This window comes from Synchiropus splendidus, chromosome 15, assembly GCF_027744825.2.
Source record: "Synchiropus splendidus isolate RoL2022-P1 chromosome 15, RoL_Sspl_1.0, whole genome shotgun sequence".
Classification (NCBI taxonomy): domain Eukaryota; kingdom Metazoa; phylum Chordata; class Actinopteri; order Syngnathiformes; family Callionymidae; genus Synchiropus; species Synchiropus splendidus.
The window spans coordinates 2,839,210-2,858,555 of record NC_071348.1 but is presented as its reverse complement, the minus strand read 5'-3'; the positions used below and the strand labels follow the sequence as shown (position 1 = coordinate 2,858,555).

At 53.3% G+C, this 19,346-nt stretch overlaps 5 protein-coding genes across 15 annotated transcripts; 2 read left to right on the top strand and 3 right to left on the bottom strand.

Moving 5' to 3' along the window:
* The first annotated feature begins 54 nt into the window (after nt 1-54).
* On the top strand, nt 55-5,515 carry LOC128772105 (tropomyosin alpha-4 chain-like). 5 transcript variants are annotated; one of them, XM_053888186.1, is made up of 9 exons: nt 55-199; nt 2,551-2,694; nt 3,116-3,249; nt 3,318-3,435; nt 3,550-3,620; nt 4,501-4,576; nt 4,639-4,701; nt 4,778-4,847; nt 4,910-5,512. In XM_053888186.1, exons 2-9 carry the CDS (start codon nt 2,560-2,562, stop codon nt 4,990-4,992), a joined length of 750 nt encoding a protein of 249 aa, XP_053744161.1. In that variant the 5' UTR covers nt 55-199; nt 2,551-2,559; the 3' UTR covers nt 4,993-5,512. The 5 variants fall into 5 exon arrangements, with proteins under 5 accessions (XP_053744161.1, XP_053744160.1, XP_053744162.1 ...); XM_053888185.1 differs by having other exon boundaries at nt 56-199; nt 2,548-2,694; nt 4,910-5,511; XM_053888187.1 differs by lacking the exon at nt 4,501-4,576 and adding an exon at nt 3,821-3,896 and having other exon boundaries at nt 79-339; nt 2,548-2,694; nt 4,910-5,515.
* A 176-nt stretch (nt 5,516-5,691) lies between these two features.
* Nucleotides 5,692-9,934, bottom strand: pmvk (phosphomevalonate kinase). 2 transcript variants are annotated; one of them, XM_053888192.1, is made up of 6 exons: nt 8,195-9,934; nt 6,980-8,117; nt 6,683-6,746; nt 6,464-6,616; nt 6,275-6,404; nt 5,692-6,217 (listed from the first exon to the last, which is right to left on the bottom strand). In XM_053888192.1, the coding sequence occupies exons 2-6, from the start codon at nt 7,072-7,074 to the stop codon at nt 6,033-6,035; spliced, it is 627 nt and encodes a 208-aa protein (XP_053744167.1). In that variant the 5' UTR covers nt 7,075-8,117; nt 8,195-9,934; the 3' UTR covers nt 5,692-6,032. The 2 variants fall into 2 exon arrangements, with proteins under 2 accessions (XP_053744167.1, XP_053744166.1); XM_053888191.1 differs by having other exon boundaries at nt 6,980-9,934.
* Nucleotides 7,419-9,601, top strand: decr1 (2,4-dienoyl CoA reductase 1, mitochondrial). Of its 4 annotated transcripts, XM_053888171.1 has the most exons (10): nt 7,577-7,665; nt 7,950-8,146; nt 8,220-8,277; nt 8,354-8,440; nt 8,494-8,641; nt 8,711-8,810; nt 8,874-8,946; nt 9,020-9,166; nt 9,234-9,296; nt 9,358-9,601. In XM_053888171.1, the coding sequence occupies exons 1-10, from the start codon at nt 7,612-7,614 to the stop codon at nt 9,415-9,417; spliced, it is 987 nt and encodes a 328-aa protein (XP_053744146.1). In that variant the 5' UTR covers nt 7,577-7,611; the 3' UTR covers nt 9,418-9,601. The 4 variants fall into 4 exon arrangements, with proteins under 4 accessions (XP_053744143.1, XP_053744145.1, XP_053744144.1 ...); XM_053888170.1 differs by having other exon boundaries at nt 7,425-7,665; nt 8,711-8,946; XM_053888169.1 differs by having other exon boundaries at nt 7,427-7,665; nt 9,234-9,601.
* An 871-nt stretch (nt 9,935-10,805) lies between the features above and the next one.
* Nucleotides 10,806-12,457, bottom strand: pnp4b (purine nucleoside phosphorylase 4b). Its single transcript, XM_053888179.1, has 7 exons — nt 12,323-12,457; nt 11,830-12,002; nt 11,668-11,771; nt 11,432-11,607; nt 11,179-11,369; nt 11,037-11,116; nt 10,806-10,970 (listed from the first exon to the last, which is right to left on the bottom strand). Exons 1-7 carry the CDS (start codon nt 12,340-12,342, stop codon nt 10,818-10,820), a joined length of 897 nt encoding a protein of 298 aa, XP_053744154.1. The 5' UTR covers nt 12,343-12,457; the 3' UTR covers nt 10,806-10,817.
* A 1,341-nt stretch (nt 12,458-13,798) lies between these two features.
* On the bottom strand, nt 13,799-19,269 carry LOC128772082 (semaphorin-4A-like). Of its 3 annotated transcripts, none has more exons than XM_053888152.1 (14): nt 19,154-19,269; nt 18,330-18,490; nt 18,196-18,258; nt 18,034-18,132; nt 17,869-17,959; nt 17,669-17,791; nt 16,602-16,729; nt 16,360-16,538; nt 16,182-16,302; nt 15,798-15,984; nt 15,619-15,734; nt 15,383-15,543; nt 15,248-15,312; nt 13,801-15,178 (listed from the first exon to the last, which is right to left on the bottom strand). In XM_053888152.1, the coding sequence occupies exons 1-14, from the start codon at nt 19,215-19,217 to the stop codon at nt 14,658-14,660; spliced, it is 2,079 nt and encodes a 692-aa protein (XP_053744127.1). In that variant the 5' UTR covers nt 19,218-19,269; the 3' UTR covers nt 13,801-14,657. The 3 variants fall into 3 exon arrangements, 2 of the variants coding, with proteins under 2 accessions (XP_053744125.1, XP_053744127.1); XR_008416700.1 differs by having other exon boundaries at nt 13,803-13,911; nt 14,105-15,178; nt 18,034-18,258; XM_053888150.1 differs by having other exon boundaries at nt 13,799-15,178; nt 18,034-18,258.
* Between the last annotated feature and the right edge of the window lie 77 nt (nt 19,270-19,346).

The following is a 19,346-nucleotide window of genomic DNA, read 5'->3' as shown; positions in this document are numbered from 1 at the left end:
CGAGTTTGAATTACGAAAGAATCCGCGTCGTCACTTCCTGTGGAGGGAACTTAACCCGGAAGAGGGCGGAGTCTGAGTTGGGAGTTGGCTGAGACGGAAGCGGGGCGAAGCAGAACCAAGCCCAGAATCGACAAGACCGACGGCTGCAACTGGACCCAGTCGCCAGGAGATAAAATTCCGAGAGCCCACAAGCCCACTGGTACCAGCCGAAGTGTTTTTCAACAAAGTTTATTCACTTTTACAAACTCGCCTCGCTAACTGCTAACCGCTAGTTAGCCTGCGTGCTAACAGGGAAGTGCGGGTGACAGCTGACTTTGGGTCTCTTTTCGTCTCGAACAGGTGAGCAGGTGTTTTCCCGTGGTCCATGCCACCAATGAAGTTTAGCTCGTTTGGCCAGGGAGGAGGTCGCATCTTACAGCCTCCGGCGCTAAAACGCCACCGCAGAAACAGAATCGATGTTTTCCTCCCAGATTTAGTTTCACAATCGACGGTGAAATCGTGAAGCGTTTCGCCCCAACGGTCCTCTTCGTCTTCTGGCACTAGTCTTTCGAAATTCTGACTTGGTCTGTCGTTTTCCATCCTCTCTGTGACCTCCTATAAAGTTTAATTCCAAAATCTCAGTTTGTACGCGACACAGTCGAAGCGAGGCACGCTGGGAACTCAGGTGTGTTTCAATCCACAACACAGCGGTCGAGTTTGTCGTTCTCGTGGTCCGTTTCCTTTCTTCTTCTACTGCGAGTGTCGCTGGAGGAAACATTTCATCTGAGTAAATCATGCGACTCCGCAAACTGCGGCCCGATATTCCCATTTGGCTGTCGACTGTGCTGGCCCGTCCGATTGACCGACGGCGTTTGAGTTAATTCATGCTTTGACTCGTGTGGCCGTCGCCCTGCAGAGAACATCCACCTTCATCACACCGTCCGCCGTCGTCACACACCCGGTGGAATCTCCTAAATCTGAACCTCATCTAAGTGCCACAAACGTCTCCTCAATGTTACAGGCAGAAAGTTGCTCCACACCGCAGGACATAAAGAGAAGTGCAGCTTTGCGATGTTAGAGTCGAGCTGCTGACTCACTCAACAGAAGTTCATTACAAATATTGAGTTGCGTCGATTGTTTTTGCTGCTTTGATGCGACGTTAATGTGAATTCATCACCTGAGATGTTTCGACATGTCAGTAGGGAAACCCATTCACTGACAGGAGGAATCCTGAATGTTGCAGAAAAGTGATGCACACTGTTGATGATGAGGGTGTGTTCGTGTAATTTGAAATTTCTGCTTGACTGGTTTTTGAGTGAATTCATGAAGTTGTGAGAACAGGAACTAACTGCTTTGTCCCCATTTGATTTGTCACAAAAACATCCAAGTAAACCTCCTGATCTGAGTTGAGTTTTTAACTGTCATTGTTATGTGGTGTGTCCAGTTATGCTGGACTGCAGTGATGATGAGGGTGGCACAGACAACATGGATGTCTGAGATCCAGGAGTATTTCAAGATCCTGACTTTGATACAGAAATAGCTCGGTTGTTTCTGCCTCTAGCAAGGAACAATTGAACTTACAAAATGAACGGGCATAAATGCAGCACAAGAAGTCGTGGAAGGACACTGCTTGGACTGCCTTAAGATTCAGTCCTTCTTTTGTTGGCTCTTTCACATCTCTTATTTAAACACTTCTTTTGTCACTGGTCTCATGTCCGGATCCAGTGTTCACCATGGACCAGTCAAGATGTGACACAGAATATTCAGCTGCCTTTTCCTGTGCAGTTATTGTTTATTTTTGTTGCCCAACCAACTCCTGACAACCTGAAAACTTATCATTTTATGCATGTAACTCTGTGGTGGAGGGGTGAGGTTTTTGTGTGTCTTTCTTAGGTGCAGCCAACAGTGACCTCACTGAACGTCTCTTCTGCAATAGGGTTGGCGCTACTAGTTTTATCATGTCAGCACCAGCATGTGCCAACATGTTGAGGCTCAGATTTGATGGTTTAGATTTAGACTTAAATTATTCATCCAGCAGCTGACGATTATTTTAAGGGCCTCTGGTTAGCAGATATACATTATATATATATCCTAACACTCAACCAAAGCACATGTTCGTGTTCTGCATCTCGCCTGAGCCAATCCCTGTGGCCATTGCAGCTCATTCATGAAATGGTTCATGAGTTGGTCTTAACATCATGATAAGCACTTTCACATCATGCCTTCATTATGTGAAGGTGGTTTTCAGACTTGCTGGCTCCAACCTGTAAGGGGCGTAACAGGGGAGGGGCCCTCTAAAGTGCAACTCACGGCCTGAGCTTGATCGTCTCTACCAAGCCAGAGTGGTGTGAGGATGGATGGATGGACTCTAAAAAGCTTACAGTTCTACCCACAGCAAAGGAAAGACTAAAGGACCGTTGTCTTTTTTACTTTGTGTAGCTCAGGAAAAATGTGTGAATTGTAGAAATGTGCAGATCAGAGACGGTTGTCGCTGAATGTTTTCATGCTTTGACGTCATCTTGCTTTGTTCGACAGATTCTCACTGGCGTTTGTTTCCTCTGTTGACAGCAGAAGAAGAAGATGAGCGGAGGAATGAACAGCGTTGATGCAGTAAAGAAGAAGATCAAGGTCCTTCAGTCGCAGGCGGAGGAGGCTGAGGAGAGAGCAGAGAAACTGCAGCGACAGGTGGATGAGGAGAAGAGGACCAGGGAGCAGGTACACACACACACACACACACACACTTTCTCTGAATGTGTTTGTGTGTCAGGTTGTGTGACATAGCTGGAATAACTTGAGTGTAAGGACAGAACTTCAGGAATGTGGACACACCGCAACATTAGTGTTGTTCAGTCGATTGGCACTACAGTGTATGTAGATAGATGTCAGTTGAAGTGTTGCGTCTATGCAGGTGAGAAATGTGGGGAGTTGCCGTTGACGGACACACACTTTTTGGACTGGATGTTCATGGTTGTGTGAAGGAACATCTTGATATCGAATGTTGGTTTTGACTGCTACTGAGGTGGATCCTCATCGTTGCTGATGCTCTCCGTTTGGCGTGGTGGTGACATTGGTGTCCACCAGAGGGCAGCAACAGTTACGGCGCCTCTGGATTCACGTGTCGCCTGCTGTATCTCAGGTGGAATGTGAGGTTTCCAACCTGAACCGGCGCCTGCAGCTCAGTGAGGAGAATCTGGACCGAGTTCAGGAAAGACTGACGGCCTCGCTGAGCAAGCTGGAGGCCATGGAGAAGGTTGCAGACGACAGTGAGAGGTGCGTTGTTCCTCTGTTCACCTCCTCACCTCCTCCTCCTCCTCTTACAAATAATCTTTCACTGTCAGGGAGAAGAAGGTGATCGAGAACCGAGCACTGAAGGACGAGGAGAAGATGGAGCTGCTGGAGGTTCATCTCAGAGAAGCCAAACTGATCGAAGACGAGGCCAACCGCAAGTACGAGGAGGTGAGACTGACCGGGGACTGGTCTTCAGCCAGTGAGGCTGGTTCTGTTGGCTGCTCAAGGGCTGCATTGAAATGGTGACCCTCGTGAGTGAAAGTTGTACCTTGTGATTGACAGGTGGCCCGCAAACTAGCGATGGTGGAGGGAGAACTGGAACGAGCCGAAGCACGGGCAGAGCAGTCCGAGAGGTCACACACACGCTGACACCCCGCTCACACTTCTGCTGCCCACTTTCTTGACTCATATCATGATGGCATCGCAGTGATGTCACAGCTTCACTTGTCTCTCTGCATCTTTGCTTACTTTCACTCTTCACATGCTCTGCTGCTGCTGCTGCTGCTGCTGCTGCTGCATGTCTTCACGCTGCCACCTTCTCTCCTGACAACAGTAAAGTTCGGGTGTTGGAGGAGCAACTCGGATCTTATGACCAGTCACTGAAGTCCCTACAGGCATCCGAGTACAAGGTACAGACGGTCATATGAGCCGTTAGACACTTAAACCAACCACCTGAAACGTGGCACTGTCGTTCTGCTGTCAAATGCTATCGTTTGGGCGACAACCAGCTTCTATGCATGGTTCTTCACCCCCCTGTGAGGGGCGATGTTGAGCGTACTCGCTCTCACGGGAACTGATACAGTGGTGTATCAAGGCTCTAGAGAAAAGACTGGTGATTGACAGATGAGTTGAGTTAGAAGCTGAGGCGTCCTCTCACCTGGACCTCTGCTGCCCCTGCTGGACAGTGACAGGTGAAGGTGCAGGTCATGTGATCCTCTCTGGTGGGCATCAGCCGAGACGTCTCGGCTCATCAGGTGTTGGGCACATTGTTGTACATCATGGTCGCACTTGTCATCTGCTGCTGCTTCCTATGACCTCTGACCTCCTCCTCCTCCTCTTCCTCCTCCTGCTGCTGCTGCTTTAGCTCCTCCTCCTCCTCCACCGGCTGCTGTTGCTTGTTTGACTGTAGCATGCTGCTAAGCACACACACACACACACACACACATACAGTGACACGCTGACAGCAGCTGGTCGCCGTGACCTTGCTCTGACAGCGAGTGTTGTCGTCTGCAGCAAGGCTCGGCAGTTGGAGGAGGAGCTGAAATCTGTGTCAACCAGCTCCAAGTCTCTGGAGGCTCAGGCTGAGAAGGTAGGAGGAGGTCAGAGATGCATGTCTCCCGCTGCTCTGACGGGCTGCTCTGTGTGCGACAGTACTCTCTGAAGGAGGACCGCTACGAAGAGGAGATCAGGAGCCTCCGGGACAAACTGAAGGAGGTAAGAGCCGCAGCAGTCCGTGCCAGTTCCTGTCGTCTCCGTGACACGTCACCACTGTCCTGCCACTCTTCACCAGGCCGAGAGCAGAGCGGAGTCTGGAGAACGCTCCGTCGCCAAGCTGGAGAGGACCGTTGATGATCTGGAGGGTGAGGCCAACACGCTTGAGTGGGAGAAGGTTGAGGGTGTGACACTCCTCTTCTCTCCTCAGAATCTTTGACTTCAGCCCGAAACGCCAACATGGAACTTCAGGCCACTCTGAACCAGACCATGGAGGAGCTCAACTCCTGCTGAACCTCCTCACCCCGCGGCCAAACCCCTCCCGCTGCTCCCCCCCCTCCCCCCATCTCCTCCGTCCCCCGCCTTCTCTCCATGATATTCCTGCTCGAACATTCCTACCGTCCTCTGTCGGTGCCAAGCGCTCCTGCGCGCCCCCCAGTGGAGGAAGACCAGGCCAAGAGATGCAGGTGCTCGTGTCCAATAAGGGATTCTAACGCTCACATTCCTCGTTAACTAACGGCCCACTAACTGTCACCATAGTCGATTAACAATCTGTTTGTGCTGATCAATGTCTGTTGTGGGTTCCTGGTCCCAGTCATCAGCCAATCAGAGAGCCATTCCAGGAGCAGAGACACGCCCTGCCTTTTTTTTTTTTACTGCTGATTTTGACCTGATGAATAAATAAAGTTAAAACAAAATTCTACCTGGTAACTGGTGATGTCATCACTGATGATGTCATCACTTATTGTGATGCATCATGATGCGATTTAAAAAAAATAAAGTCATTGATTTACAGAACAAACCTGGACTTGACTGTCTTTCTTCACCTAGACGCACACGAGTGAGACAGGTGAGGTACACTGCCCAGAGAGAGAGAGACAGGTGATGTACACTGCCCAGAGAGAGAGAGAGACAGGTGATGTACACTGCCCAGAGAGAGAGAGAGAGAGAGAGAGACAGGTGAGGTACACTCCCCAGAGAGAGAGAGAGACAGGTGATGTACACTGCCCAGAGAGAGAGAGAGAGACGGGTGAGGTACACTGCCCAGAGAGAGAGAGACAGGTGAGATGAAACAGAGTTGTCTGCCTCATGGTGGTTCATGGGGAACATGCCGAGTTGTCTTGATGTACACGGACATGACCTGCCCAAATGAACCAGTCCATGAGAGCTCAGTCTTTATTGTGACACCAAGTGTGAACCCTCCTCGCTCAACATGCAGGAGTCTGACTCTGGACAGAGATGAGCTGCAGCTTCAGTCAGGCCCAACATGCCCAGTCATCCTCGACCGAATCGACTGAAGGTCAACTCAGTTTGGAGCGTCATCACCCATGTCATCAGGCAGCGCAGTTCCTTGGCTCCTGGTGGCTCTGTCGGGACTGCTGACGCAGCACTTCTTGGACCAGGGTCAGGATGGGTTGCAGCTGCTGCTCCAGTGAGGACGCGTCACCCTCGTTGCTGATGATCCAGTCGAAGTCCACGCCGCTGTCCAGCCCACACTCTGACTCTGCGTCGTCCACACCTGACATGTAGACAGGTGAGTGTGTGTGCAAGTGTCATGGAGATGGTGCGAGGGCACCTGCTGTGAAGCTCCACCCTCTCTTAGCTCGGGTGCACTCTGAACTCTGCACTCTCACACATTTGGTTTGAAGTGGATACCTGGCCCAGAACCACTGCAGGTCCGATAACCGCCGCGCATCGCTCACCACCTGAAGGACCACAACAGATGTTTATCTGGAGGAGACAATCCCTGGCGAGCGGTTCTCACCCAGACAGGCTGTCTCGCAGCTCGGGTGGCTAGACAGCAAAAGAACCCCGGATCCTGTTGCCGCCTCGCTTCTCCCCAGCGAATCATGTCGGCCCGGTACTGTTCCTTATAGAGACCTGGACCCAGCAGCTGCTCCAGGTCCAGACCATGATCCTGCAGGTGCAGCAGTTGAAGTTGAACACACTCCTCACTCCCATGGCGTCAGTGTGTCAGACCCACCTGGGCGTACTGGTGCTTGAGAGGTCCAGAGAGGCGGAGCACACAGCAGACATCTGTTCCGAGCCTGGCGGATGAGAGTCAGGGTCGGAGTCAGGTGATACTGAACAAGGCTGCACATCAACTTGACCCCTGAGGGGCACCACAGCGACGATAACGCTGTAGCCCCGCTGGCTTGGGGGTAAGAAACAATCCTTTCGAGAGTGTCGCAGTGATTCACAACGAGAACTTTTGTTTTCGGATCTATCTCCAGTTAGCTTGTTCCAATTCAACTCAAGAGCGCCAGAGAGGATCGCTTACCGACTCTGGATCAGATCGGTCACATAATCTTTCCCGGACTTCCGCTTTCCGCTAAACACCAACACGAGTTTGGGTTCAGAACCGTAGCCCTCCATGGAGCGATAGTGGTGAGGAGGAGAGCATCGATCAGCGAGCGGCTGGTGCCCTCAGTGTTCCGATCATCGCACCATGGCTCCACTACCGTAACTGACCCGGCTTAAGGGGAAATGCTGCAGATGGAACTCGATGCGGGCGGGTTAACATTCACTTAATATAGTTCAGTACCATCACTTTACCTGGAAGTTAATAGATGACGATGACTGACAGATGTCAGTGAGAAGAAACAGGCGGAATAGATTGGTAAAGTTTTTGTTGGTCGCTCGCCTGCACACAGTACGGTAATGTGCAGGAAGTTAGGCAGTTACGTCACAGCCTGGACGGTTCCATTACACTGACTAAAGTGTGTCGGAACAAATGAGCCTCTCATTATTTACGCACCGTTAAAAGTAGCCTCACTCTGAAAACCAAATCACATTTAAATGACGACTTAAGTAGTTTAAATCAGACTAAATATTTAATGGCGTCACAATAGATATGACCACGGGAATACGCGCCCCCCGCGCTCTCTTGCTGAATGGTTTGGATTCGGCAACATGGCGGCGACGGCGGTGTTTTGCAGAAAGTCTATCCAAACTTCACTTCAGAGGGTGAGACTTTGTTACCGAGTGAGGCGGAGACTTTACCAAACTGCAGACTAGTTCACCGTCTCACTTTTCCTCGGCCTGTACCATTTTAACCTTTTACCTACTTGTTTGTATGTGCTACGCATGCGCACATGGTCGGCTCTCTGAACTGCACCGAATATTAACTTTTTACCGATCATGTCAGGCGAGGAGCCATGTGACCTCTGTTATGTTGGAAGTGTAATACTCACCAGCTGGCGTCATAACATGACCCACGGCTCCAGTTGAGGCACGTGTGTGTGTTTCAGTCATGGCTCCACTGCTCAGCAGCGCTTGGGAAGGCTCCCCCCCAGGCTGTCCACTTCCCTCCGTCTAAGGGCGTCATGCTGCAGCCGGGAAGCTTCAGCAACAAGGTGGCGTTCATCACCGGCGGAGGGACGGGTCTGGGCCGGGCCATGACCTCCACCCTGTCCCAGCTGGGGGCGCAGTGTGTGATCGCCAGCAGGTGAGAAAACTGGAGCCAGAGTTGTGTGGTGAGAGAAAAGCGGGGCACCTGTCACCAGGCTCGCTGTCCTCAGGAAACTGGACGTCCTGCAGCAGACCGCGCGGGAGATCAGCTCCGAGACCGGGAACCAGGTGAGGACTGGGAACTGGGTGGAGACTGGCTCACGTTCAGAGTGTGTGACGCTGCGTTACCGTGACCGCGTTCCAGGTTCACGCCGTCCAGTGTGACGTCAGAGACCCGGGTGCCGTCGCCGCTGCTGTCGACCAGATGGAGAGTCTCACCGGCCTGCCCAACGTAAGACGCGCGGCAACGCCCTCGTCCATGACCTCACAGCTGTGTGTCCGCAGGTGATCATCAACAACGCCGCCGGGAATTTCATCTCCCCTACGGAGCGTTTGTCGGCAAACGCCTGGAGGACCATCACTGACATCGTTCTGAACGGAACCGCCTACGTGACCCTGGAGCTGGGGAAGAGGCTGATCAAGAGCCAGAGAGGTCAGAGGTCACAGTAACTTCCGCCATGTTGTCCCAAGCCTCCCTGAGACTGTGTGTGCGTGTGTCCAGCTGCCTCCTTCCTCGCCATCACCACCATCTATGCAGAGTCTGGTTCCGGTTTCGTGGTCCCGAGTGCATCAGCAAAGGCTGGCGTGGAGGCTCTTCACAAGTCAGTGCGACCTTTGACCTCTCTGAACTCTGAATCCCATTCTAACTCTGAATCTGTGTCCAGGTCTCTGGCAGCAGAGTGGGGCCGCTATGGTCTCCGCTTCAACATCATCCAGCCAGGACCCATCCATACCAAGGTGCCGCTGTGGCCCTGACCTTGTTGTTGTTGTTGTTGTTGTTGTTGTTGTTGTTGACAGCGTGTGTTTGCAGGGAGCCTTCAGTCGTCTGGACCCCACCGGGCAGTTCTCGGGTCAGATGCTGAAGCGGCTTCCCGTGGGCCGCTTAGGGCAGCCTCAAGAGATCGCTAACCTGGCGGCCTACATGAGCAGCGACTTCGCCACCTGGATGTCTGGGGCTGTGAGTGCAGGCGTGCGTCTGCTTCTGCGCGGGTTTCTGCTGAACTGCTGTGCTTGCTGATCCTCAGGTGGTCCGTCTGGACGGGGGCGAGTACGTCATGATGGCGGGAGAGTTCAACAGCCTGCAAGCGGTGAGTCTCAAGTGTTGTGTGGCCCAACCTGAGCAGCTGATCGATGAGGTCATGGCTGCAGGTTCCTCAGGACCAGTGGGACCTTCTGGAGAAGATGATCAGGAGCACCAAAGGCTCCTGAGCCAACGACGCCATTGACCTCTGCCAATAAAGCGCCGGAAATGCAAGTGCTCAAATGGAGCTTTTGTTTGACACGTCCGGTCATGTGATCCATGGCCAAACACGTGACTGTTTCACCTCTGAGTAAACTGACAACTGCAATCAAGTCCCTGTGGCCTTACTTTTCATTCAATAATAAATTACTGAATAAGCATCTTTGCGGTTCTTGTTTATTTAGATGAGGGCCTGTATTCTTTTTCATCTCTCTCTCCAGGTGTGGCCCAACAGAGGCCAGGTTGTGCCTCTGTTGGGCCAAAGTGCCATTCACAGCCTCCTGGTTGCGAAAGTACCGTGAGATCATTGAGAGCATTGAATTCCATTTTTCAATAAAATAAAACAAAAAAATAGCATTAGCTGTGCAGTTGTGAGCAGTATGTTGTACATACAGTAGTTGCACCGAACCAAACACACTCTCTCACACGCGCGGGCGCGCGCGCGCACACACACACACACACACAGGTACAATAGGTGATCAACAGTCTCACCTTGTGGGAACGTCTTGAGCCAGGGGTTCTCTGGCTTGTCCGAGGGCTGTGTGGATTTGCTCATTCGTTTCCCAAATTCAGCAAGCGTGGCTTGGCGGAGCGAGCTCCCGGTAGCCGCACTCGCAACGGAGGAACTTGCCTGAGCTAGTTTCACATGTAAATGGTACGTCAGGCAGGAGTTGCTCCGGTGGTGAGAGAACTCCTTTTTGCAAAAACTACAAATCACAGTGTTTTTATTTATCGTCCCGTCTCTGTTCTTTTTGTAAATAAACTTGCCGTTCAGTGGCCCGACTGAAGACGTACTTGCCTCCTCATCCTGAGTCTTGTCTGTCTGTTATTGTCGCCCACTGCCTTGTCATTTTGCCGGCGCAGGTGACGTAGCACGGCCGAGAAGACTACGGGTCCTTCAATGGGCCAAAATTCAAATGCGCAAGCATTTGCTCGCCACCGTTGAAATATATATATATATATATATATATACAGGGGTTGGACAATATATATATTTTTTTCTTTTTTTTGTAAAAAAAAAAGTTTGTGTAGTGTATGACTTGGCATAAACACATTTTTGGGGATTCAATAAAAGACTAGCTGGGACTTGCTTTGCTGGGAGCAGGTTGTTGTTTTTTTCCTTTTTTGTTTGTTTGTTTCTTTGCATTTCTAAGCATAGTCCAACATTCCATGACAAAAAACAAAAAAAACAAAATCGGTTAAAGAATTATTAATATGGGAATGACCTAAGTAAATCTTGACTTTTTACAACAGATTCATGGTTTCAGACCTCACTAGGGTGGTTCTGCTGACTCAGGAACTGACTTGTTGACTCTGACTTAGAGAGCAACCGAATGAGGCACGGGTGATGACGTCATCAACCACAGCTTTATTGAAGGCCATTGTGTGTGTTGATGCTCTGCTGCTGGCAGCGGGTGATGAGGGTCATCACCAGCTTCTGCAGAACCTCTGCTCTCATCTTGCTGATCTGGAGGACCTCATCATAGTTGACCTTCTCCTCCCTGCTGTAGTCCAGAGACACCTGCGGACACAGGCCACCACAGTCAGGCACCACAGACCCGCGTCTGGACTCTGGCTCTGGACTGACCATGTTGGTGATGAGGGACAGACCCAGGACCCGCAGCCCGCAGTGCTTGGCCACCGTCACCTCAGGAACAGCGCTCATCCCTGCAGACGCGCCGTGGAGCTCAGATGGTTCGGGTTCAGTGGGACGGGTCGGACTCACTCACCCACAGAGTCGCAGCCCAGGACCCGCAGCATCCGTGCCTCCGCAATGGTTTCGAAGTTGGGCCCGCTGACCATGCAGTAGACGCCCTGCCGGATGAAGCCGCCGCAGCCCAGCTCGCCGCTCGCCTCCAGCGCCAGGCGCCGCAGGTCTTTGCAGTAGGCATCCGACATGCAGGGGAACCGGGTCCCGAACCTGCACGTAGCCCAGGTCACGTGCGTTTGCGGCTCTGATTCCGACTCGGTTCCAGGGCTCACCGCTCGTCGTTGGGTCCACACAGCGGATGCTGCCCGGCGAAGCCAGGCAAGTTGATGTGGTCCTTGACGATCATGATGTCGCCCACCTTGAAGTCGGGGCAGAGACCCCCGGACGCGTTGGTGACCAGGACGCTCTCCACGCCCATCAGCTTGAAGATCCTCACCGGGAAGGTCACCTGAGGGCGACCACATCACGACAGTGCCCGGAGGCTTGGCCTGCAGGTGGCGCTGCTCACCTGGCAGAGCGAGTAGCCCTCGTACAGGTGGAAGTGGCCCTTCATGAAGACGCAGGGCGTGTCCTCGATCAACCCGAACACCAGGCAGCCCTCGTGACCCTCCACTGTGGGGTGGCAGGGTGACTCCACGGCTCCGGCGGGGAGGAGGCGGGGCTTACTCACCTGTGCTGACGGGAAAGTTAGGGATGTCCTGGTACTTGAAGATCTGCTTGTCGGTGGCGCTGTCGGCCAGCAGACCCAGTCCTGAGCCGCAGATGACCGCCACCTTTGGTCGGTGGCCCGTCTGGGTCAGCAGCCATTCTGTGGTCAGCTTGTAGTCTTCAAAGGAGCAGCAGCTAGGGGGCGACACAAGTGACCCGTGGTGCTGTTAGCGTCACCCTCTCCCGCGACCTGCTAGCAAGCGGGTTCTGCTCCTTCAACTGAGCCGAACTTGCAGCAGCTGTGGCTGCTGTTACATGATGTCGCAGGCCAGTCGGTTCTTTCTCTCACTCTAGAACTGCTGATGTTTTTAGCTTCACGGGTCCAAAGATCGACACGTGACGGCCTCCAGACTCAATTATTTGTTTCGGTGTGACAGTGAACGTGGCACTGATGTGGACTCACTCTCGACTTCATCTCGCCGCTAACGTTGAGTAAGAAAAGGTGTGGTTCTCACCAGCTGGACTTGGTGTGCATGGTCCCGCGGTGGCAGCAGACGGGCTGCGGCTCAGTCGACAGCAAGCGGGTCACTGACTGAGTGACCTTTCACCAGCGCAGTAAAGCTGATGAGCCAGTGAGTCGGGGAGATAAGGAACCCTGGTGAGGGTGGGCTTCCGGAGCCGCCGCGCCGGCCCGGGCCGCTGACCTCTGCGTGTTGCTATGGAGACGTGGTGATGACTCAGACAAGGTGGACTGCTTTTATTTGTCACACACTCAACAGTTCTTCAGTCAAGGCCGGCACAGAACCTTCACTCGGGCCCGGCGTCGGCATCCTTGGGCTCCTTGGACTCGCACAGTGGTTCCGACGTGTTGCTGCGAACATGTTCCGGGTCATTGGTCTGGACCTGAATAGAGAAGCCTCAACTTCAATCATTCATCCTCTCACACACACGTTTGTATCTCTGCCTTTGTGAGGACCACTCATCTCCCCTTTCCCCAGCCTCTCTGGCTCACCTGAACTAGAACTCTTACACAAACCAAACCCAATGAAAATGACCCGGTTGTTTTGACGTGTTGACCCTCAAAACCTTATGAGGCCCTCACAAGTGTCTCGTTCATACAAGAACATTGACACACACACACACCTGTGGCGAGTCCCACATGAGGCAGGCGCTGATCAGCAGTACCAGCAGGCTGATGAGGGTCTGGACCAGGAGGACCGTGACCAGGAGCACCAGGACGTCGCCGACGAGATCCTGAGGAGACCAGGGCCACACTCTTCTGAACAGAGCACAGAACAGAGACGCGTCCCCAAGGGTCCCAGGGCCTCACCGTCTCGCCGTAGCAGAAGTCGCCGCAGCGGTGACGGTACGGGACATTCTTCACCATGAAGCCGAAGGCCACAGCGGCAAAGAGGGTGGAGGCCAGATGATAGATGGAGTTGTGCTTCAGCTGGAATACGAGTCAGTTCATATCATACGTCGGTCCAAGGCGAGTCAGAGACAGGAAGTGGACTCACGCAACAGTACGACGGCTGTCGACCCGCCAGCACCAGACACATGCCCATTAGGATCCCCTGGAAGAAGAAGACGTCAGTTCGTCTTCTGACCTCAGTGGATCCTTGGATCCTGAATCCTCACCGCGCCTCCCGAAATGAAGACACAGAAGATCTGCTTCTTGAAGGATGTCTGCACCGGAGTCAGCACGGCGGCCAGAGACACCTCTATGAGGCCCAGAACCACCTCCACTGCCTGCCGTGGGACGAGGACACAGAGGGACAGATCTGGTTCTTCAGTCCTGAGCAGTCTGGACCAGGTCTGTGGGACCCATGCCTGAGGAGGACCGGAGCCCCAGAGTGGTTCTGTCGGATCTCAGGGGAGCCACTCAGTTCTGGCCCATTAAACTAATGCGTCCAGAAAATGGCAGAGACCATCAGGATACCACCGGGTATCGATCCTCTGGTGTGTGTTTGTGTGTGTGTGCGAACTCACCCCAAAGGTCTTCAGATCTTCTCGCTGGTGGAAACACAAACACACAGGAGAAGCTATAAACATAAGCAAAAACACACAAGTGCTCACTCACTCACGCACCATGGTCCAGGAGGGTCTGCAAGAGAAAACACAAGCCATCACTCGCTGGTATCGGCCTGGTCCTTTGGACCAGAGCTGGTTCTGAACAAAATTTTTGAATCAGAAACAGTTTATTCTGTTCTCAGTTTCCCAGTGGGTTCTGATCCAGTTGGTCCGGAACCAGAGCAGTTGGTCCAGTGTTGAATGAAATAAAGAGAGAGACAACTCACACCCGAGCAGCAGTCCGGTCCGGTTCCGATGCAACTGAGTCCAGCTGAGGATGGGAATCAATGAGGGTGAAGATGAAGAGGAGAGAGGGAGGAGCTGAGGGGGAGGAGGGAAAGGAGAGGAACAGGAAGAGAGGGAGGAGATGAGAAAATAGGTGGTCTCAAAAGAATGGATGAAAATGGATAACAGGAGAGAGAAGAAAGGGAAGCCAGAAGAAGGAAAGGGAGAGGAAGAGAAGGGGAGGAAATGAAGAAGCAAACAAAAGCTCAAACTCCAACGTTTAATAACGAAGCCGTCATTGTGTGTACAGCAGGGGGCAGCATAGAGACGCTAGAAAAGTATCACTTATGTCATCACATTCACAGCTTTATCACTCAGTCATGTGACCAAAAACATCAGAGCCGACCCGCTTGGCGTCCTGCAGATGAAGAGGTCCGATAAACAAGTGAAACCGAAAGGGTTTGAAAACACTGAGGCAAGCGGAAACAGAGTCCGGGCCGCTTCTGAAGGGTCAACCTGGGTGGTGATGGAAGAGACTTGCATGAGGACCGCACCTCAGTCCACCATCACTTCCGCCGGGCTATCCTGCTGGCCCTTGCTCCACTCGAGCCTCTGACTCCTGCGGCACCACGTGTACAGCACGGCCGCCATGAGGAGGCACACACACACCACCAGCAGCAGCGACACCACCACCAGGCTGGTCTGAGAGCCTCCCTGCTCGCACAGCGCCCCCTGCTGCTTCACTGGGGAGTCAGTGCTGAGTGGGAGGCTGGTGACCCACGACAGGTCGACTGCTTCCTCCCCACCATTGTCATTCAGGGGAGGTGAGTGAGAGCGAGGGGGCGCCACCTGCAGGACGTTGTAGCTGGACACGAGCAGCCGGGAGCCGTGGACCTGAGCGTGGCAGTGGTACAAGCCCATGGTCTTGGGTGAGGCGAAGAACCTCAGGTCGCCTGCAGACTGGACATAAAGTGTCTCCGGGAGCACAGAGAACCGCGAGTGAGTCCAGGTGACGGCAGCAAGTCTGGGCTTCTGACAGGGAAGCGTGACCGGGTCCTTCAGGTGAACTCTGACCTCTGTAAAGCACAGGTTTGTTTTCAGCAAACACATGCCAGTCACAGCGATTCGGTGAAAGAAACACCGACCCGTCACTGGGCCCGTCTGGTCCCGACACGCCTCCTCCACGCTGCCGTCCTCCAGAACCTGAACACTACAGCAGAACACAGTGAGCGCGGGAGCCGCCCAGACCCGACCCGACCCAACCAGAGGCTGCCACTCACATGTCTTCACTGGAGTCCAGGACGCTGCACTCCCTCCTGCCCCGGCTCCAGCCACACTGAGGGTCTCGGGTCAGAACACACTGCAAGCAGGATGTGTGGACGGAGCAGTCCACCACGGGGACGGCGGTCACCCCGTCAGATGTGCCCACGTAGACCACGTCCTGAAAGACAGTCCGCACTGAGCACCTGTCAGAAGTGGAGTGGGCGGGGCTCGTGTCCAGCAGCCACAGTCTGACCTTTGACCCCGACAGCAGTAAGTTGTAAAAAAGCTGTGGTCCAGTGAAAACCCGGATCTCCTCGACGACATGGGCTCCATCTTGGAACAGAACCACCTTATGGAGGAGCCCGGACTCTGGAGACAGAGCCAGGGATGAAGAGCTTCCTCAGGTTGAAACAACCACCTTCACCCTCTCACCTGTCAGGAGGAAAAGAACCCTGTACTCTCTGCCGCTCACGCCTTGTGTCGTCATGGCGACCACGCGTCTGTATTGCTCCGTCGACATCAGAACCGGGGCCCCGCCCTCGGGTCTGATAGCACCGCTGGTCAGGTAGCTGCGCTTCACCACCTCCAGCACGGAGTCTGATGCTGCGTCCAGCCCACACTGGGGACACAAACATGGTGATGAACGTGTGAATTCACATTCGTCACATCACTCACTCATCATTCCACTACCTGCTGATTCACCCTTGCATTCTTCGCTTGCTCAACACATTCATGCGCTCATCCCTTCACATTGCAGTCGGGAGCTGTTTGTGAGCCAGCAGAGCTGCACGCAGCCCTTGCTGGCTGGGTCCTCACCTGGCCCAGGTTCGGGTGTCCCGCCAGTTGAGTCCAGCGGGACGTCTTCTTGTCTAAGGTCCTGTAGCTGCTGAACACCGTCCTCAGCTTCTGCAGGCTGAAGACGCACACGGCGGCCGACCTGCGGACACACCTGCTGGTTACCTTCCCGTCAGCAGGGAGCGCTGCTCTGGCCTACCATTCTGATGTGAAGACGCTGTAGAACAGCGTGTTGCCGGCGTCAGCGCCCGCTGCTGGCTGCAGTATAAACACGTCCTGCAGCTGGCTGAAGAGACCCTTCTGAGAAGGGCAGAGCAGCGAGGATTTGGCGAAGCTGGTCCACTTCCTCTGCAGCGTCCTCTGGCCTCCCACATCGTCCTGCACACAGCCACAGGAGCGTGAGGGCGTCACGTGACCAGCGGCGAGCTGGGCCGGCATCACCTTGCAGACTCGAGCCACACGAGGAATCCGGATCTTCTCTTCAAACGTGTACTCCTTCCCCACTTCGCTGAAGAAGAAGTAGAGCTTCCGCTCAGCCGCGTCCAGCGTCGAGCTGATGAAAGTCGGCTCTGAAATACAGGAAGTGGTCACACAACAGGAAGTGGAAAATGAGACAATCGGTGGTCTGGGGCAGCGGAACCAGAGGAGTGTGTGCGTCACAGGCAGGTGGGAAGATGAAACTCTAACACAAATGGTTCCCAGAATCAGGAGAAGAGATAACAGGCAAAATGTGGAGTAAAGATTGGAGAACAGAGCAGACAACCACCCAGTCACATGGATGGAGAGAGCCAGGCACCATACTTCATCACTCCTCAGATTAAAGCCTAACAGTTGGATAAGAAAATGCACTCCACTGGATCCCAACCACTCACACATCAGTCATTTTGGAAAATTGTTCATCGGGTTGTGTGTGAGGGGGTAGGACATATGAGGCCATATACGAGTTTTATATGAAGCGCACCCAGAGCCGATGCACATTTTACAGGCGGCCATCACAAGAAAATGGCTTCAGTCGGCTGCACCGGACATGGAACAGCAGAGTGGCATTACTGAAAATAGATTTACCACTGACACAAAAGTTAAAAATGAAAGCAGAATGGTGACTAAAGTGGAGTGAGAAAAATGTCAGTGTAATTTCTCCTCATAGGTTTCACATGTTTATATGTTATTTCTCTTTCTTTTTGTTAATTGTTCTTGCTTCTTTTTTATTGGATGTTGTTTTATTTTTTTCGTCTGTTTTCATCCCATTTTCTGTGTATATTTGTGATATCGATGCCTAATGTGAAGTGTTTTAGTCACTTGTCAAATGGCCAGTTCTATGTGCATCTACAATAGAAAAAAATGTGAGCGAAATAACTGGTTCTAGCAGCAGAGTGGAGCAGAAGTATTGAGGTGTCGGAGAGGAGGAAGCGAGCGAGACAAAGAGGAAGCGCAGCATGTGGTCAGGCGGTGACTCTCGCGTCTACCAGACCACACGAGCGTGCGGGGGCCCGGGGGGCACCGCTCACCATCCAGCAGGCTGCTGGACGCCTCCAGTGAGACGTCTGTGCGTCCTCCTTCAGTGAAGAAGCGAGCGACGTGAGGGTTCTGTCCTCGGAAGTCGGCGGTCGTGGCGGTGAACAGCTCGCCCCCTGGTGGTGCCCAACAGAACACAGGTGGATGACAGAGGCTGGTGACTGCAGCCGGAGACACCACGCGGCAGACGCACCGACGGCGATGGCCGTGCTCCTCTCGAAGGGGTTGAACGGGCAGCGAAGCTTCCCACTTGCTCCCGGGCTCCGAGAGAACGAGTCCATGTCCTGAGACAGCAGAAGCAGGTCACTGGGGGAATGTTCCTGTTTGCTGCACACACAGTGTGTGAGATGGGACTCACGATGTAGACCTCCTCGGGACTGTAGGCGTGGCTACCACAGGCGTACAGGTGAGTGGCGTTGATCTGCAGCAGCACCCCGACCAGGTTTGGACAGTCCACCTTCACATGGGACACGTGGCAGTGAGGACCGCAACTCCAGGCGTCAGAGTGTGTGTGTGTTACCGTGGCGTTCTTTGCCTTCTGGCTGCACTCTCGGACCTGCCTCTCCGTGGGCCTCCACTCCTCCTGAGGAGACAGGTCACCACAGGTCACGAGGGGCAGAGTGCAAGCAGCTGCCACCAACCCCGCTGCCACACCTTGCCCTTCAGAGTGATGCTGTCCCCGGCACTGACGTCCAGCGAGAAGACGAAGTCCTGAGCTCCTACGTATAGAGTGGAGCTGTCGTTGCTCAGCAGCAGCGCGGCCACATGGTGAAGGTCTGGATGATGAAAGGAGACCAGGCGGCGCATGGTGGAGCCTGGACTCAGACACAAGACACTTAACATCCACGCCTGGTCTGTCAAGTCTCAGGTCACTGGCCAGCACACGCTGCACCAGGACAACTCTCAAGTCATGTGGTGGTTGGGTCACGACTCGGGTCATTGTGACACTGTAACTAATATCAGTGTCATGGAAGCAGATTTGAGGTGTGACTCGCAGCCTTTCACCTCCGGGGTGAAGAGGCTAAGACATGTGAAGGCCTCTTCCTGTTAAACCAGCAGCCCTGGCAGGCCCAGGTTCTGAGGCGAGACAGCGGCTCAGGCGGGTCTTCACTGATGAAGCAGGTCCACCAGGAACACTGTGGTTCTGATAGAGCTCCAGACCAGGAGACCACTTGTCTGAGGCGGCAGCCAAGGTCAACACCTGTTGCCAGTTGAAGTGGAAAATGACTTTTTGTAACGTGTGAAGGTGATAGTTATCTGGTCAAGACTTAGCAAGAATGTATTGTGGAACAGGTCATGGTCAATATGAGTGTTCAAGGGTCAGGGTTCTTCTTGAAGGCAATCTTAAGTTGGATTTTTGGACTTCACTATCTTAGATTCGAACACACGCCTCTCCAGAACACATATCAGTCCGTAAACTATCCACAGTCGCTCGAGTCTGTGAGAAGTTCAGTGTGGGAAAGGATGACGGGACTCACGGCCACTGGAGACAGGACAGAGCGAGGAAGCCAGCAGGAGCAGCAGGAGCAGCGATGGAGACATGATGAGCGTCTTCAGAGACTGAAAGGAAACTCTGAAGCACTTCCTCTTCAAAGGGGCGGGGTATCTTGATCTGTCAGTGAGAGTTTTGTCATCACATGACCACGGCAGGAAACACACACACACACACAC

Coding starts and splice junctions, on each gene's coding strand:
- LOC128772105 (XM_053888187.1), top strand. CDS start 2,560: ATGAGCGGAGGAATGAACAGCGTTGATGCAGTAAAGAAGAAGATCAAG. Junction 3,621..3,820: donor CGGGCAGAGCAGTCCGAGAG/GTCACACACACG, acceptor TCCTGACAACAG/TAAAGTTCGGGTGTTGGAGG. Junction 4,702..4,777: donor TCCGGGACAAACTGAAGGAG/GTAAGAGCCGCA, acceptor ACTCTTCACCAG/GCCGAGAGCAGAGCGGAGTC.
- pmvk (XM_053888191.1), bottom strand. CDS start 7,074: ATGGAGGGCTACGGTTCTGAACCCAAACTCGTGTTGGTGTTTAGCGGA. Junction 6,747..6,979: donor ACCGATCTGATCCAGAGTCG/GTAAGCGATCCT, acceptor CTCATCCGCCAG/GCTCGGAACAGATGTCTGCT. Junction 6,218..6,274: donor AGGGTGGAGCTTCACAGCAG/GTGCCCTCGCAC, acceptor TCTACATGTCAG/GTGTGGACGACGCAGAGTCA.
- decr1 (XM_053888168.1), top strand. CDS start 7,612: ATGGCGGCGACGGCGGTGTTTTGCAGAAAGTCTATCCAAACTTCACTT. Junction 8,642..8,710: donor GCTGATCAAGAGCCAGAGAG/GTCAGAGGTCAC, acceptor GCGTGTGTCCAG/CTGCCTCCTTCCTCGCCATC. Junction 8,947..9,019: donor CAGGACCCATCCATACCAAG/GTGCCGCTGTGG, acceptor GTGTGTTTGCAG/GGAGCCTTCAGTCGTCTGGA.
- pnp4b (XM_053888179.1), bottom strand. CDS start 12,342: ATGCACACCAAGTCCAGCTG. Junction 12,003..12,322: donor ATGCACACCAAGTCCAGCTG/GTGAGAACCACA, acceptor GTCGCCCCCTAG/CTGCTGCTCCTTTGAAGACT. Junction 11,772..11,829: donor TAACTTTCCCGTCAGCACAG/GTGAGTAAGCCC, acceptor GCCACCCCACAG/TGGAGGGTCACGAGGGCTGC.
- LOC128772082 (XM_053888150.1), bottom strand. CDS start 19,217: ATGTCTCCATCGCTGCTCCTGCTGCTCCTGCTGGCTTCCTCGCTCTGT. Junction 17,960..18,033: donor GTCCCGAGGAGGTCTACATC/GTGAGTCCCATC, acceptor CTGCTGTCTCAG/GACATGGACTCGTTCTCTCG. Junction 15,735..15,797: donor GGTTCTTTTCCTCCTGACAG/GTGAGAGGGTGA, acceptor CTCTGTCTCCAG/AGTCCGGGCTCCTCCATAAG.